Source organism: Peromyscus maniculatus, chromosome 3 (genome assembly GCF_049852395.1).
Source record: "Peromyscus maniculatus bairdii isolate BWxNUB_F1_BW_parent chromosome 3, HU_Pman_BW_mat_3.1, whole genome shotgun sequence".
In the NCBI taxonomy this organism is placed as follows: domain Eukaryota; kingdom Metazoa; phylum Chordata; class Mammalia; order Rodentia; family Cricetidae; genus Peromyscus; species Peromyscus maniculatus.
In genome coordinates this window covers 144,251,809-144,269,264 of record NC_134854.1, presented here as the reverse complement: position 1 = coordinate 144,269,264, position 17,456 = coordinate 144,251,809, and the positions used below count along the sequence as shown (strand labels likewise).

The 17,456-nt window shown below is 41.7% G+C and overlaps 1 protein-coding gene, 1 long non-coding RNA gene and 1 pseudogene across 5 annotated transcripts in view; 1 reads left to right on the top strand and 2 right to left on the bottom strand.

Annotated features, from left to right (window-relative positions):
- The window catches only part of LOC102928203 (alpha-2-macroglobulin-like), a 42,584-nt gene extending 39,693 nt beyond the window's left edge, over positions 1 to 2,891 (bottom strand). For 2 of the 4 annotated variants that reach the window (XM_042274040.2, XM_042274038.2), the window contains exons 1-2: positions 2,826 to 2,884; positions 1,833 to 2,077 (exon numbers count right to left, since the gene is read on the bottom strand). In XM_042274040.2, the coding sequence (XP_042129974.2) occupies positions 1,833 to 2,074 (242 nt within the window). In that variant the 5' untranslated portion in view covers positions 2,075 to 2,077; positions 2,826 to 2,884. Of the gene's footprint in view, positions 1 to 1,832 lie in introns of all 4 variants that reach the window. The other 2 variants (XM_076567876.1, XM_076567875.1) reach the window with 2 other exon arrangements.
- Positions 2,278 to 8,469, top strand: LOC121828107 (uncharacterized). The gene is made up of 2 exons (XR_006070581.2): positions 2,278 to 3,098; positions 8,113 to 8,469. It is a non-coding gene; the product is annotated as an uncharacterized LOC121828107 (long non-coding RNA).
- Positions 8,470 to 11,780: 3,311 nt separating this feature from the next.
- On the bottom strand, positions 11,781 to 16,082 carry LOC102928800 (non-selective voltage-gated ion channel VDAC2-like; annotated as a pseudogene).
- Positions 16,083 to 17,456: the final 1,374 nt, after the last annotated feature.

Below are 17,456 nucleotides of genomic sequence, written 5' to 3'. Positions count from 1 at the left end.
GCAGGAAATATTAGATAGAAGGATTTATTGCGGAGAATCTTGCGGAGATAAACAGATAGAAAATAAAGGATAGCCTCGAGAGGGCCTGGAACCTTTTCCAACGGCCCCCAACTGGCTCTGCCCCAGGGTTTTTATAGAGACGCCAAGGGGTGAGCAAAAGACCTCCTCCCCCAGCACAGGCAAGTGCAGATCATCTGAGACACCTGCACTCAGGCCCGTGATCCTAATTATCCTCTATGTGGATCTACTGGGTAAAGCCACGAGGAAGCAGAGAATGGGCTCCCACAGGTAACTCAGAAGCAGGGCAGACAGTTTCTCAATACCATGACATACTACTAAGGACACTCTGGTTTCAAACAGCAACTCTCAAGACCATTTTTTAAATGCCATGAACCTCTCAAGTTAACGTCTTTTTTTATTACATTTTTAGATAAGCAAATATACTCGTTTGACATTCTAAAATAAGACTTAATTTCTCTTAAATTAGGTTTCAACTTCTCCATAGAATCAAATCTTGTAAGTACTATCACCTATTTAAAAATATACATTGAAAGATACAGTGCTACATGACCTGGGAAGCTGAGGCAGGAGGATTACCACGAGGTCTGCCAGGCCAACATAGCAAGACCCTGCTTCCAAATTAAGCAAGTAAGTAAATAGTAAAATGAAAAAATTCTTTTTGTATTAGTCAAAAATTCTAATTTCTGTACTGCTAACTACCTAGAAGTTTATACTATGATTTTCTCATGCTTCAAAATAGCTCTGAACAATTCTTAATTTTTTTAACAGGTATATACACATATATACTTCTACATGAAATTTATATGCCTGTGGGTTACCCACCCTGGATGTTTGATATACTCTCCCCATGGGTATGTAAATATAACAGTAACTCTTCTTTTAAATGTGTAACCATAACTTTGCATCAGTATTTTCTTATGAATAAATTATTTTCAGAAGTTATAATATACAACTTACCAAAAAATCAAAATCATGATTCATATATAGTAGATTGAAAATTAAAATACTTTCAAAGCTCATCTTTATTTAGAATAGTGTCATCCCCCACCTCCCTACCCCTCGGTGAACATTGATGATCTGTGGTTGGGTAGTCCTCACAAAAACAAATAACATTTTTCTTTTGTGTAAATATAAGCACTAAGAAAAACAGCCACTCGCACAAGTAAATGTCGAGAATAATTATGTCTTTGTCATTATTTCTTGCACAGTCTCTTATATGACCTGCCCTGGATTACCCAGAGCCAATGCTCCCAAATATTGCTCTAGCTGTCTGTCTGTCTACTCTCCTTGGTTCTTTCTTGTTTCTTTGAAACACAGACTTCATCAACACTAGCTGATCTGCACAACAGTCCTGTTCAGTCACTAAAGTCCTTTACTTTCTCAGCATCAACGTCAACATTGGGAACCATTCCTAGGGAATTGTAAATCCCAGGACAAAGCGCCACTGTGGAGAGGTGTGTCTTTATCAAACAGGGTGAGGAATGTAAAGGAGGCAGCAGGAAGGACAAAGCATCAACAGAGCCACACCATCTCCGGGTTCTGAAGACTTTTAACAGGAGCATCCAGGAAAGTGGTGCGTCACAGGGGGGGGGTTGGATATTCTGAAATCCAGAGAGCTCAAGAGAAATGATTAAAGTTGTGAATGAGTGATTAATGAGTGAAGGAGGAAGAATGAATGATGGGGATTTGGGAAACCTCAGAGCTGGAAAGAACCTCAGAGGCGAGAAAGGAGGAGATGGTTTTATAGAAAAGGAACAGATACGCAGAAGACCCTAACTAAATTCAAGCTTCTCGCGTTCTGTGGAACTCACGGCTTTTGTGGTGTGGAGGTGTCTGTAAGCAGCAGCAGCAGCAGCAGCAGCACCGCCAGGCTTGGGTGTGGAAGCCTGTGCTTCCCCATGCTGCAGAAAGAACCGGAGACCCCGTCGTCTTGCACCCTGCTCCTCGCCGCCGTAGATCTGGTCTTGAACATGGTGTGGAGCAGCTGGGCTTTCAGCTCTTCCTTGTGCAAACCCACACAAGTTCTCAAAACAAAGCTGAGGTCTTTGAACATTCTCTGAAAGGGTCATTGATGGCCTAATTACTGCCAAGGTTAATGCCTGGCCGGCTAGCCAGAATTCCACAAGGATTAACCACTTCCCAGTTACTGCTCACTTTTTCTGGTTTTTACAATAAAGCGGATAATCGGCTTCTCCACCCCCGCAGCCTCCCGCAATGTCTTTTATTGATGCTCTGGGCTCCTGCCTGGATTGGACAGTTGGCAAGGAGGCTGCAGCTTAAGCAGCACCAAGGAGGCTTGAACAGTTCACTCCAAAGGAGTGTGCCAGCAAGTTCTGGACCACATACGGCCTGTCTTTAACGTCAGGCCCACGTTCAGCAGCCTCCTGTAGAAAGGATTTTGAGCCAACCTAGTAAGTAGGTTTTGACTTTAGAGATACTATATACTAGGTTGCAAACGAAGCGTCAGAGGCAGGAGAAATGACTGTTTTTAAGTTTCCTAATGCTTAGCTGTGATCCAAGTGCTGGAAGACAGTAGACAGCAGTATCCTGAGCTTGCTGGTCAGCCAGGCTAGGCTAAACACTGAATTTCTAAGTCTCAATATAAAATAACATTGACCTTAGCCTTCACACACATACACATCTCTACTTTAAGGCAGTAAAAAGTAACAAGTTTCAAATAACCCCCATCTACTGTGCCTAACAAAGACCCAAAGTGTCTTCGCCATCCAACGTTTTTGTCCAGCACTCCCCTCTCTAATCTCTACATCCTACAGACAATTTTATTAATTCATGCATCCACCCACTCATTCTTGGAGCTCCTTGGTTATTTCTAACCATTATTGATCCTCCCTGACTAGAACCTAGCGATGGAATGTCAGATAAGTAGAAGCAAGAATGAACAAAAATTCTAACATTCTTATGGGGCAGAGGATAGGACAAATTTTACAAGTGAGACAAATGAAGTAGCCAACCATTATCGTTAGAGAAGCTGAAGACTCCTTGAGGGCAGATACTAGAGGCACAAGGTCCAGATGTGAGCTCCTGGAAACAATTTGGGAGGAAGTGAACATCTGAAAGTAAGCTGTGAAGTGTGAGTGGTGGTTAGCCAGGGGAGGGCAATGGGGGAGGGGGCATTCTAAGCTTCAGAATGACATCCACGTGGAGGAGCTCAGGAGGTTAGAGCAGCAATGGTTCCCTTAATAAAATGAAATGTATTTGTCCTGAAAGAAATGCCTGATTGTCTAGAAGGGTGGCAAAGATAGTTGGCTTTAAATCGAAGAAGAACTTTGGCAATATTAAAGTTCAGATTTGTTCCTTGAAAAGATCAATCTTACTGAGGTATGGAAGGGTGACAAGAAAATAATCCAGAAGATGGCGGAGTGAGCGGGGTGAGTGGAGTGAGTGGCGTGGGTTCTATACCAGGGCATTCACGATGGAATTGGAAAGAGGTTGCCGAGTGACAGCCTATTTGAGAGATAAGGTTACAGGGAACAAAACCTTGTTTGTTTTAATTTCCTAGCTAGTCAGTGAGTGAATTATGCTGCCTTAACCGAGCAACATGAGGAACAGACAGGCAGGAGTAGAGGCAAGGACAGGGGGCTGAGCTGAAAGAACACGTAGTTTTAGGAAGTTCTGGTGAGGTATCCAAGTATTCTGTTCTTGGTCTGAATCCTAACTGTGTGTCATTACTTACATGTGAATCACCTCTATCCTTAAACTATCGATGTCCTGGGTCATAATGCATACCTGGGCTATATTGTTTCTTTGTGGACAGCATCTTGAAAATATGCACTATTTCTTATTGTATGCTGAAGTTAAGCTGCCTGGATACCTGAGGTCCCTTGTACAGGCTGTAGGAATGAATGTCAATACTCAGAAGATGCTGACGAAAAAGTCAAAAACCCAAGACAAGGGTGCAAGGAACACTTGTCTAAGTGACAGGCCGAGGCAGTCAAATAGAGCAAAAGTCAGGACAGAGGAATCTCAGGAGGGTGAGTGGGTCTCTGAGTCCCAAGAATTGTGAATTCATGCCAAAGCATCCATAACAATACCATTCAAAATTAAAAATATAAAGGACTTACTTTATAACACCTTGATTCAAACTGTAACCTAATTTTAGTTGTTTTTGTTTTTGTTTTTGTTTTACATGCTAGAAACAAGCATTTCCAGGGATGATTTCTTAAGACAGGATGGACAAAAGTTAGTAAAGTTTACTTGATCGCTCATCATAAATTATGAGGTCACCACTGTCGAGTTTCTGACTGTTTGTGTCCAACATCACTGTGAAATTAAATTCTAGAACGACAACTATTCATCTAGATTGGGAATGAGAGCACTGAGATCCATCTGTCTCCATGTTTGTGTGGGGCAGAAGCTTCATACAGGCCCAGGGAACATGATAAACAGGAGAGAATTTTGCAGTGGATCCGAAAGGGAGAAAATGGCAGTGTATGTCTGCTAGATAAGCAGAATAAAAGGAAGTTTCCTAAAGAGCAGAGAGTCTGAAACACATTTAAATAAAATCTTTCTTCTGTAAATGCTGAGTGGTAGCAGCCAGTGTAAGGTGGGGGGGGGGGGAACTGTGTAAGGTTGAACTGTGATGTGATGGCTAGAATAAACTGTCAGCTTGGCAGAATCCAGAATGACCTAGGAGATGGGCCTCTGGACATCCCCTCTTACCTTGGTTACCTTGGCTGAGGTTGAGAGCCCACCTCTTGCAGGTGGCACAATTCCTTTAACTGTGAAAATGGAGAAAGTAAACTGAACACTGGTCTGCATGCTCAGTTCACACTCCCAGGTGGCTTTGACTGCAGATGTGATGTGTCCAACTGCTTCATGGTCCTGCTGCTTTGAATTTTCTGCCATGTTGTACCCCTAAAGCTCAAGCCAGAATGAGCTTTCTCCTCTAAGTTGCTTTTTTCAGGATGTTTTTGTCACAGCCACGGACAAGAACTTAACACTTGTGTAGAGAAGGAATCATCTCACATGGAGCAGATGTGCTATAAATGTGTATCACAATGGAGGAGTATTCCATTATAAACCGTAAAGAGATGCTGTCATTTGCAATCAATGATGGAACTCCAGAATACTATGTTAAGTGAAACAAGCCAGTCACAGAAAGACAGTAGAAGTCAACTGGAAGTAGAACTATGATTACTAGAGCCTGGGAAAGACAAATGGAAGTCTGGAATTGATCTGTACACACTGTGTGCCTGAGTGAATACTAATTAAAAAAATAAAGGCTGTGGAGGGAGGGATTAATTACCTCCTGGTGGAGGGACATTCTCTCCTCACATATCCCATTCCCCACATATTCATAAAGAGGAAATGGTTTTCAAACCTATTTCACTTGGAGTGAAGAACTTGAGAAGTGGGTGGAGCAGTCAGTCTCCAGGTCACTGGAGCCTCAGTTCCGAATGAACTGTGTGGTGGTGGCCACCTGGATGATCTGCCCTGCACCTCAGCTGTCTTGCCAGTGAGTTGGAAGTACCAACATCTGTGTTGTCAGATTCATGGGGATAGTGTGGACCAGATGCTTCAGCATTGATCTGAAAACTATAAACTTTATTAATCTTTATATTTTTAATGAAAATTAATCTTTATATTTTTAAATCTTAATGGCTAAAAAGAGATTGTTCGTACCTTTTGTGGGTTTTGCTATAGGAACAGTATCCAATACTACTTCCAGGGGAAAAAAAGCACAAGTTGCTTTACCTGAATAGACCATCCCTTGGGGGAAAAGGGAGTACACGGCCTGGGTGGGTTTTACACAACTTTGAAGAACTTATTGAGTGTTTACAGATAGAAAAGTAAGGTAGGGTAATTGAAAGTAAGAAAATAAGGAAAGCAGTTCATGAAGCAGAAAGTAAGGGTGCAGAACACAGGGAGAATATTTGGGAGTTGAGAAAACAACAACAACAAGATTAGGAGACAGGCCTTAAAAAGTTAACAAGAAAAAACACTTGCCCTCACATTGCAAAAGTACTTACTGGTACTAGAAACTTCTGTGATTGCACTCGGTGTGCACGAGCTAATATTGCCCAAGACACAAGAGAACACAGAGAACAGATATACAGACATATCTTCTCTTCTTGGTGATGGAGAGGACGTTTAAACCATTTATACATTAACTACCTTCAAAATGAGAAAGTTAAGTTGGTGACATTGTCACACTCACCAATTCAGAAAGTCTGCAGGCCTGTAGCCAGGAGTGAGGGCAGCGCGTGTCCACAGTGAGGCTCTCGGGATTAGGCACATTTTATTTGTGCTATCTCATGACTCCCCTGCCATGTCTAGTGAGATTAAAGCAGATCAGTTCCTAGACATTTCTATAACAGTGTCTTTGCTATGGATTCCCTAAGCCATCAAAAGTTTAGCATGTTTTGCCTTTTCACTTAAATTCTACTTGTTCCCTTACATTTCTGAAGACAATTGATACCACCCACTGTGGTAGACCCTACATTGAAATATGAAGGAATTAGTGCCTAGACTAAACCAATTTAATATAACCAATAAAATTCCACCCCAGTCCACACACTATGCACATTCTTTGAAGCCTTATAGATGTGTTTTTGTTTTGTTGTTCTAGATTTATTTTATTATTTTTTGTGTATGAATGTTGGACCTCATGTATTTCTGTGCACCATGTGCACATCTGGTATGTGCAGAGGTCAAGGGCAGGTATAAGATCCCCTGAAACTGAGTTTCAGACGGTTGTGAGCTGCCATGTCAGGCCCTTTGGAAGAGCTGTCAGTGCTCTTAACCATTGAACCTTCTCTCCAAAGCCTGTAGACATGTTTTAATTGATGTGTCTGTATGATGTCTGCTAAAAGTACAGTCTTGTAAAAAAATCCTACACACACTTTCATGTCATCTATTCAGAAATATAATCTCTTGAGGAGTCTTCAGAGCCCGGTACATTCAGAAGAGGCAGGTCCAAACCCTTTCCCCCTGCATCAATGCTGTGCAAGGTGTCCCACCATAGGTAGTGGGCTCCAAAAAGCCAGCTCTTGCACCAGGGATGGATCCTGATCCTACTGCCAGGGGACCTCTTAAGCAGATCAAGTTACACAACTGTCTGGTTTATGCAGAGGGACTAGTCCAGTCCCATGGAGGCTCCACAGCTGTTGGTCTAAAGTACATGGGGTTGGGTTGGGAGGAAAGGCAGGAGGGTGGGAGGAGGGAGGAGAGGGGGATCTGTGATTGGTACATAAAATGAATAAAATTAAAAAAAAACCTTAATAGAGAAAAAACAAAACAAACAAAAAAAGAAATATAACCTCTTGCCAGCAGTATAAAAGACAGTACCATGTTCTCACAAGCAATCTTTTAAAATGGCACCAGTTTATGGAGGGGACACGGCAACACACCTTTGAATTTTGAAGTCTGTGGTCTCTGAGCAGCTTGGCATCACTGCCACTTCTAGGTGTCATGTCTGTCACTCATGGCTTACCTTGGCTTGGGTTTTATTTTCTGATTAGGAAATTCTTCCTAATCAGAGGAGAAGGGTATATTAAGATGAAGCTGTCAATGATAAATGGCACAATTCACATAATTCATGTATTTTTATAGCAAGTTATAATTAAGTATGCTCATAAACCTTGAAATAACATGGTGCCATTTGATGGTAAATTACAAGTTATTTATAAAACATGAGGCATATGCAATGCATTATACTCTGAGTTTTTTTTTTTGCTGTAATAACAATTCTATTACTTGGTTTAAATTATAATGTCTTTTCTCAAGTTAATGCATCTTAATTTTTGTTACAAAGAGAAAATGTTTAGTTTCAATATTTCTTGTTGGCATATCCCATAACTTTATAATAGCTTTTAAACTCCATCATTTAGCCTGGAGTAGTGTTTTTTGTTTTTTGGGGTTTTTTTGTTTGTTTGTTTGTTTTTACATGAAACCTGTTCTCAATACAGTAACATTTTCTAGAACTTGAGTTTTTCTTGTTTGTGAAGGAACTGGAATAAAGACTCTTCATAAATATTTTACACCCTGCCTTAAAATGGGCAATTATTTCTTCTAGGCCTAATTCAATACCATTGTTTTTTTGTTTGTTTGTTTTTTGTTTTTTTTCTGTAGGAACTGCAAAATGAACCTTACATTCTACCAGATAAACAGGATGCTGTTAAAGAACACTACTAAAGGGTACAGCAAAAGGATGTGGCTAAGGATGCTTCTAAAGGATGCTGCTAAAGGATGATGCTAAAGGATGCTGCTAGAGGATGCTGCTAGAGGATGATGCTAGAGGGTGCTTCTAAGGTTACTAGAATTATGCCAATATGACTGCACTGACAGCTTGGGAGGTTTACATCAAGCAAAGACAAGACACTGAAAACATAACCAAGAGAAAAAAATGCAATGCATTTAGATGCATTCAGTATGTTTAAATTCATGAAGTCCTGATATACTATTAAAGACTCTACCTTGGCCACTTCATTCATTCATTTTTTTATTTAAGTTGGTTATTTTTTACATAAGGTCTAACTAACTACATAGCCCTTCTGTAGGATGTCTTTCTGTATGCTGTGAATATGTGTTACTCTTTTATTTATTTAGTTAATAAATAAAGCTGTATTGGCCTATGGCAAGGCAGCTTAGAGGTAGGTGGGAAATCCAAGACAGAGACAGGAAGAGAAAGGCAGAGGCGAGAGAGACACCAGCACCACCAGGAGAAGCAAGATATGAAAATACCAGTAAGTCACGGCCATGTAGCAACTTATAGATTAATTGAAATGGGTTAAGTTATAAGAGCTAGCTAGTGAGAAGCCTGAGCCATAAGGCCATACAGTTTTTAAGTAATATAAGCCTCTGTGTGTTTAATTCAGTCTGAGTGGCTGTGGGACCAGGTGGGACACAGGAAAATTTCTGACTACATAGCTCAGGCTAGCCTTAAACTCAAAGAGTCTCCTGCCTTATCTTCCCTGTGGAACCAAGCCTGACTTTAATTTTTTAAAGACATTTCTTATTTTATGTATATAAGTGTTTTGCCTGCTTGTATTCATGCACACCACATGTGTGCCTGGTTCCACAGAGGCCAGAAGAGGGCACTTGATGGCCTGGAACTGGAGTTATAGATGATTGTGAACCACCATGTGAGTACTGGGAATGGAAACTAGGTCTTCTGCAAGAGCAGCAAGTGCTCTTACTACTGAGCCATATAAGATGAATTGCTAAAGGGTATTATTAATAATAATAATAAAACAATGAGAGCCAGATATTTGGGTGAAACTGAAAGATCAGAGAAACAGAACAAGCCACAGCCAACCTCACTTCACCAACTCCTTAGCTGATCCTGTTTCCACGAATCCTCAGACTGGAAGTCTCTGAGTCCTCATTCCTGAGTGTCTCAGTTGAACTGCTCAAAAGTTCAACTGGTCTAGTTCCTGGTCCTTACACCTTATATACCTTTCTGTTTCCTGCCATCACTTCCTGGGATTAAAGGCATGAGATCTCAAGTACTGGGATTAAAGGTATGTGCCACCATGCCTGACTCAATTCCCAGTGTGGACTTGAACTCTGCAGGATGGATCTCTGCCTCCTGAGTGATAGGATTAAAGGTGTGTGTGCCACCACTGTCTGGCCTCTATGTCTAAACTAATGGCTGTTCTGTCCTCTGATCCCCAGATTGGTTTATTATGGTACACAATATATTGGGTCACACAATATATTACCACAGAGCCATCTCTCCAGACCCATTTAATTTATTTTTAATTGACTATATATTGTCTAATATATATACAATATATAACATATATGTGTATATAACATACAATATATATATAATATATATGTATATACAGTCTAAAGCATGCCACTTAAAAATGTGTATACATTATAGAATAGCTCCAACATTTTTAATGACATTTTCACTTGTGTGTCTGTGTGTGTGTGTGTGTGTGTGTGTGTGTGTGTGTGTGTGTGTGTGTGTGTGTGATGCCAATGTACATGTGGAGGTCAGAGGACAAGTTGCCAGAGTCAGTTCTCTCCTTCCACCATGCGGCTCCTAGGATTAGGTGTGGTGGAAATGCTTTTTCTCACTGAGCCATTTCACTGGCCCTTCCCTCCATAACATTTTCAGGGGACTCTTTTCTGTTGAGTCTTTCTAAGACTTTTGACTTTGGTTTTATATAAAGACAGAGATGCCTTTTTCATATTTATATTCTATCAATTCATTTATTACTAACACAGATGAGAGTTATAATGATACAATTGGCATACAAGTTAAGAAAACAGCACAATAATTTAGAGAGAGGCTGAACTTCTAGTGTAAGTAGCAAGGGAATTGGGATGCTATTTGACACAGCTACTCATCCTAATATTTCACTGGTTTCATTTTCAAGAGTGCTTTGAGTTCAGACTTGTGAAGTGTTCACTATACTTCATTTAAGTGTTATGTAAGAATATGATGTTCTCCTGAGACTTTATTTCAGAGCAGTAACAACTTTAGAGCTGCCATGTAAGAGACAACCTAGTCTGTGGAGCAGCTGCATGGGACAGGACATTCTGAGAGGGATGTCCAAGTCTTCCTGCTGGTTCCTCTATTGCTCCTCCTTTCTGTACCAAGTGGCAGTCCCAGTATGGGTTCTTAATTTTTGCAAAGAACAAGTAACTTACCAACAGCCATCTGACTTCCAAGCATGGATTTACCCTACATGGCAACTCAGATCTCCAGAGGAGGTGCTGTGGAGGTCTCACATAGAGCCTGACTCCAAGGGACAGTGGTTGTTAAAGTGTCCAGTTGCGTCAAATGTATGGATTCCCCATCAGGACCAGCATCCTCCAATGTCATGTCTCCAACAGGGGATGCAGCTGGTGGACCCTTGTAACCTGTCAACATGATCCTTTCGACTCACTTCTGTGACCCCTTTCTAAACAGAAGGGGATCTAATTTACTGGGCCCGTTTGTCCAGTCATTATCATTCATTAACAGATAATGCTGGAAAAGGGTGTTAGATTTTTGAAAGGTCTGAATAACTAACTTGTGAAAACATAACACTCAGGTAGAGCAGAAGGCTCTGGGGTAAATACCATGTCCATGAATGGCAGTGCTGGGGCACTGTCAGGAGGCCACGGTGGGCACACTAAGCTCCTGCCCTCAGCCCTTCTTTCCATCTTCCTTTCTCTTCATAGAATATGTTACTCTTTTGTATTTCTGCCATCTTTCCAAAAAAAAAAAAAAAACATTTGAAAATGTCTGCCTAATTCTACTAAGAATTGAGGAGAGAAGAAAAGAACTTGAATAATTTTAGTTCTTTCAAATATTTATTAGATTATAAAAGCAAGTCATACTTACACTAGTACACAGAAAATGATACAAAGAACATATGAGTTGCCCCAAGTATTTCCCGACTATAAATATCACACATATGTTAGACATAAGGATTTTTCCTTACTCATAATGATTTTAAGGACAGAGTTCAGTGGTGTTGCATATATTTACATTGTTGTGAAACAGATTTAATTCTTCCCATAGTTTTCATAAATGTCTATTTCATTATTGGTAAGTAGCACACTTAACAGTTAAATACATTTAAACAGTGTAGAGATGGCTGCATGATGGGAGCATTGATAACTAGATAACAAGCCAACAGGGAACTGTCTATATATTTAAAATACAACTCCCGTTTAATCAACCTTGGATTCGATCACCTTCTTAGAATTGGGGAGGGGAGAGACTGCTGGACACATGGAAATATATTAAGGCCAAATCTTCTGAAATCCATTCCCAGAGGTTTCTTTCAAATGAATTAAGCCTCCAATTTCAAGGCAAGTTCAACTTTGTGGCCTCCTGCATTAAAGCTCTTCCATTCTACCAGAGCAGACAGAGTTCACACCAGGCCTCAGAGTCTGAGCACATCCCACTCCAACTAAACCAAAGTTGCTGACCTTCACAGCAACGGAAGCAGGAAGATCCGACGGGAGTTTAGCAGCAATGCCAAAACAAGTGCTGTTGACACCTGATGTCTGTAGCCATCAGTTTTCTCAGGTCCCGCCCAACCCCTCAGTCCCTCAGCCACTTATAAAAGAATCACTCAGAGGCTTAATGTTAATTGCCAATTGTATGGCCTATGGCAGGCTTCCTGTTAGCTAGCTCTTATAACCTAACCCATTTCTATTCAGCTGTAAGTTGCCATGTGGCCATGGCATTACCGGTATGCTGCCATCTTGCTGCTCCTTTGGTGGCAGCTAGCTTCTCCCTCACTCCACCTTTCTCTTTTCTGTCTCTCTCCTTGGATTTCCCACCTGCCTCTAAGCTGCCTTGCCATAGGCCAAAGCACCTTATTTATTAACCAATGGGAATAACGTATATTCAGAGTGTACAGAAAGGCATCCCCCAGGAGATGTCCAAGCAAGGTTTACTGGTATCAAAACCTTCATATACTTTCTGATAAATTGATTCTCCAAATTCTGTCCTGTGGGACAACTCAGCCCTAACAGGCTTGAGGGCCAGCCAGCCCAAGCTAGTAATAAGATACTTTCTGAGAGCCAACCTGGGTCTGCCTAAGGCTCTTAGCAACAGCAGCTGAGACATGATCTGAGATGACCTGTACCAATGAGAGGCAGCCATGTCAGCCCAGCAGATGCATATTCATCAGACCTTTCCCTGGGGTGGGGTGGAGGGAATATAAGGCTTGCCTCTTCCTGAATAAACTGGGGTTGTTGTTTCAACATCCTTCCAGAGTCTGTGTTGTTGACTCTGTGTCTACTCACCCCCTCTGCCAAAGGGAACAGCACAGGACCCTGCCACATCTGGTGCCTGAACAGAGACCTGTTAGTCTCCCTTTCTTCATGTGTGGCACTGATTAAGCAGCCCCCCTTGAGTGGTGTATTTTGATGAGTAGGCCCTCTACGTTGTGTGCTTTTGGTCCCTTCAACAGGTAAGTGTTGGGACTCCCCACCTCCTGCTTTCTCCTTGTTGTTTGTCTTGTCTTGTTTGTGAGTCTGTCTATACCGTAGGGTGGCATAAACTTTTGTTTTCAGGCTTGTCTGGTGTTTCCATATAAGGGCTTGTCCCTCAGGAAACAATAGCCACCATCTGACTATTTTTAGCTTTTTTTTTTTTTTTTTGTGTGTGTGTGTGTGTGTGTGTGTGTGTGTGTGTGTGTGTGTTCATGAGTACATGCATGTATTTGTGGATTGTGATTCCTGGAGAGATGGCTCAGTAGTTAAGAGTGCTTGCTCCATGGATCTCTTCAGAGAACATGTGGGATCCTGATCTTGGGATGAGAGTTGTGTTCCTGGCTAGAAAAAGGGAAGTGGCCTCAGGAGTAACCCTCCAATTGTTTGTTAAGCCCATTTTGTTGGCTATAATTGCTAGCCTAAAGTCCTCCTCTACTGAGGAGATCATTAAGACTCACAATAAGCACTACCAGGAACAATGTAACAACACCTTATCAATCGCCTTCATTCTGTCCATGACTGATATTTCCTCTGCCTCTGCTGACAAGGAGAGGCATGAGAATAGGTGTAAGGTAAAGGAAAGGGATGTAAAGAGAGAGGAAATGATTGTGGCAGCACCCCAGCCTATATGACAGCCCCTCTTTCTGCACCTCCCATGCCTCAAGTGGCTAACCCCTCACTGCAGTATCCACAGAGTGATTTACCTGGATTCTGCCTGCCGAGCCAGCTGCTTCGCATACCTCCCAGGATATTCCACCTATAATGCCTCACATGCCCACCATGGCATTTCCAGTTAATGTGGGCCCCAATTCGGCCAACCAGCCATGGACACCTATCCCTCTTACAGACCTGTCCTTAGTCTGTGAGGCCACTAATGAATCATGTCCTGACTCACCATATTTTGAGCAAGTCCTAGGGCAATGGGCAGCGCATTTACAGACTTATGATTGGTACCATTTGATGAAGGCTGTGTTGTAGCCTACAGTCTTCCTTAACTGGCATGCTGCCTATGATGACCAGGCCAAGGCTCAAGCTCATCTTAATATACAGTACAATATCACTGTTTTTCTTGAGATGCTCATGGGCTAAGGACCATGTTAACCCTGTCACATAAGCCCAAACTGGACAACAGACTTACTTACTTGCCTCAGGAGACACCATTGCCCTTGGTGCATTGGAGGGATCCCATCACCCTTCAATGGCAACCCCCTGCTCCCCTATTAACTTGAGGGTGATGGTATGCTTGTATTTTTCCACAGAATACCACCACATCAATATGGTGTTTGTCTGGCAATGAACCAAGAGACTCTGACCAAAGAGCTTCAGAGGGGCAATGTATGATTTGCTCTGCTACTGTGGCATTAGTAATGGTCATGTCATCACTGGCATGTGACCCTAGCTATCAAGCAATTGCCTCACCCCCTACAAGGTTGCTAATGCATCATCAGAAAGACTTCAATTAGCACAATAACTATGACTAGGGTCCCACCCATGTCCTTGAAACTGAATTCTTGACTAACCCTTCTCTTGTTCAAATGTCTTTTACAGTAGATTCACCAACAGAAGGCAGCCACAAAGGCAACCATACATGTTTTATTGGCTCTCAGACACTGAGATCAAAGTCCTCCTAGAGAGGTAATGCATGTATGGCTCACTGAGATACAAAAGGCTACTGCCTAAAGCCCATCACCCAGACAGCTCTCCAGGATTGATGCTCTTCAAGGGCTGGTAGTCAAAGGTGGGTAAGAGCTTGTTTAGCAAGCCAACCTAAGCCAGGCACAGTTCATTATGCTGAGCTCTCCTGAGGTGGGGTCAACAAGGTTAGGGCACCCTAGCACCCACTGAGCATGTCCCATAAAATAATTAAAGGGGGTGGATATGTAGGATGACTCCGTCCTAATAGGCTTGAGGGCCAGCCAGCCCAAACAAGTAATAAGATACTTTCTGAGAGCCAACCTGGGTCTGCCTAAGGGCCTTAGCAACAGCAGCTGAGACATGATCTGAGATGACCTGGACCAATGAGAGGCAGCCATGTCAGCCCAGCAGATGCATATTCATCAGATCTTCCCCTGGGGAGGGGTGGAGGGAATATAGGGCTTGCCTCTTCCTGAATAAACTGGGGTTGTTTCAACATCCTCCCAGAGTCTGTGTTGTTGACTCTGTGCCTACTCACCCCCTCTGCCAAAAGGAACAGCACAGAACCCTGCCACACTATCCCATTATTGACATTGGTGTGTAACTGGAAGTCCCCAGTCCTGTAGCCTACTGCAAAGTTACTTGCTGTGCAATAATCCTTCTGTATGCTGTGAATATGTATTACTCTTATTGTTTAATAAAACACTGATTGGCCAGTAGCCAGGCAGGCAGTTAGGCGGGACAATCAAACAGGACTGGAAAGAAGAAGGGCAGAGTCAAGAGAGACACAAGTGAGCTGCCCAAGAAGCAAGATGGGAGAGGACCAGTAAAGCCACAGCCACATGGCAATACATAGATTAATAGAAATGGGTTAATTTAAATGTAAGAGCTAGTTAGTAATAAGCCTGAGCCATAGGCCAAGCATTTATAATTAACATAAGCCTCTGTGTGGTAATTTGGGAAGTGGCTGCCAGGTACTTGGAAACAGGTCAGACAGAAAACTCTGCCTTTGTTTACAGTTACTCCTTGTCAGCTTTGACTTGGCACTGTCAAAGTTCAACTGGTACCCAGCATGCTGGCACTCTAACCAAAGACAGCTGAACCATGGACTGTAGGTCCAGCAAAATGAAAGTCAACATCACAGCCAGGGTTTGCACATGTGTTAGGTGCAAAGGTCATATCAAACATTAGTCTCAAACATTGACAAGTCTGGTCTTCAATTACAGTCTCTATCCCTACAGTGTCATCCATGTTCCATTTTTCTGTGAAAGTCAGACCATACTCACACAAGCACCATTTGTATTTGGTCTCCAAGGTCCCAGTAACTTTCCCAGTGTCTGTATTGGATGAACTAGTTGTTGACAGTTCTACACCACTGCATGACTTTGTTTTCACATCCAGCTTTACCAACCCAAAGCCAAATCCTCTGTTGAGAATGTCTCTGGCAGTTTTGCTAAGGTCAACATACGATGGAGGGATATACATGGGCAGGTCCATACACAGCAATCCACCATGGTGAAATAATGTGCACTAGTGTGTGTGTGTGTGTGTGTGTGTGTGTGTGTGCATGTGATCTGCTCATGTCCCAAGTTGTGCTGTCACTATGGGTTGACTCTTAGCTGAAGCTACTTGCTGTCTGGAGATTGCACACACTGCAGCTGGGGAGGGGCAAATTTAATTCTTATCACTCAAATTTGAAATTTTATATTCATTAATCAAGGATTCTTTTACTTCCCCTCCCCATAACTTCTAGTAACACCATCTGCCTTCTGCTTCTGTAATTTCTGGTATTAGGTATTATAAATAATCTACCTGATTTTTAATATACAAGGTAGAGTACATAGATTATGTACAAACACTACAATATTCTACATAAAGGACTTGACCATCCATGGGTTTGGATGTCTGAAGATGCCCTAAATTCAAGCACTCACAGATACTGAGGAAGGATGGTCTACTTACAAGTGGAAATATTGAATCATAGTATTCTTTTTCTTTTTTCTTTTCTTTTTTTTTAAATCTCATATATATAAATTTGTGCCTTAATAAATTTCATATTTCTACAGTCCTAAAAGCAATGCACAAGAATCACAATTTCTCTACATTTTCATCCCTATTTCTTATTTTCTGTGTCATTTTTAAACACTGACCATCACCAGATATGATGTGATATCCCACTGTGGTTATGGTTTGCATTTCTCTGGTAAGCAGCAATGTTAAGGTCTGTCCACAGGCTTTCTAGTTATATGTACCTTGTCTTTGGAGGAAATGTCTTCCAAGACATTGCCAACTAACTAACTCAGGCTGTGTTTTGGTTGTATATTTATAGGAATTCTTTATATATTATGTATGCTAGTCACTTGTTAGATATATCATTTACAAGTATTTTTTTCACATTCCAGATTGCTTTTTAATTTAATGTTTGTGCTGGTTGGGAGGAGAAATGTCGCCACATAGGTTCAGTCTCTGAGTAATTGGTACCCAATTGAGGGTGCTGTGTGTGAGTTATTATAGACTCTTTAAGAGGAATGGTCTTGCTGAAAGAAGTGTGTCACTGGGGTCAGGCTTTGGGAGTTTACAACCTCACCCAACTTCTAGTTCATTTTCTCTGCTTCACACTTGTAGTTGATGATGTAATCTCTCAGCTTCCTGTCCTGGCCCCTATCACCATGCCTCTGTCATTATGATCCTCTCTCTGAAACCGTAGCCCAAATAAACTCTTTCTAAGTTATCTTTGGTCATGGTATCTTATCACAGCAACAGAAATGTAACTAATACAGAGTCTAAATATTTTACATTTTATATAAGCTTATTAGTCCATATTTGCTTTTACCACCTGGGCTTTTAGTTACTACCCTACAAATCATTGCCAACACTGTGAACTTCTC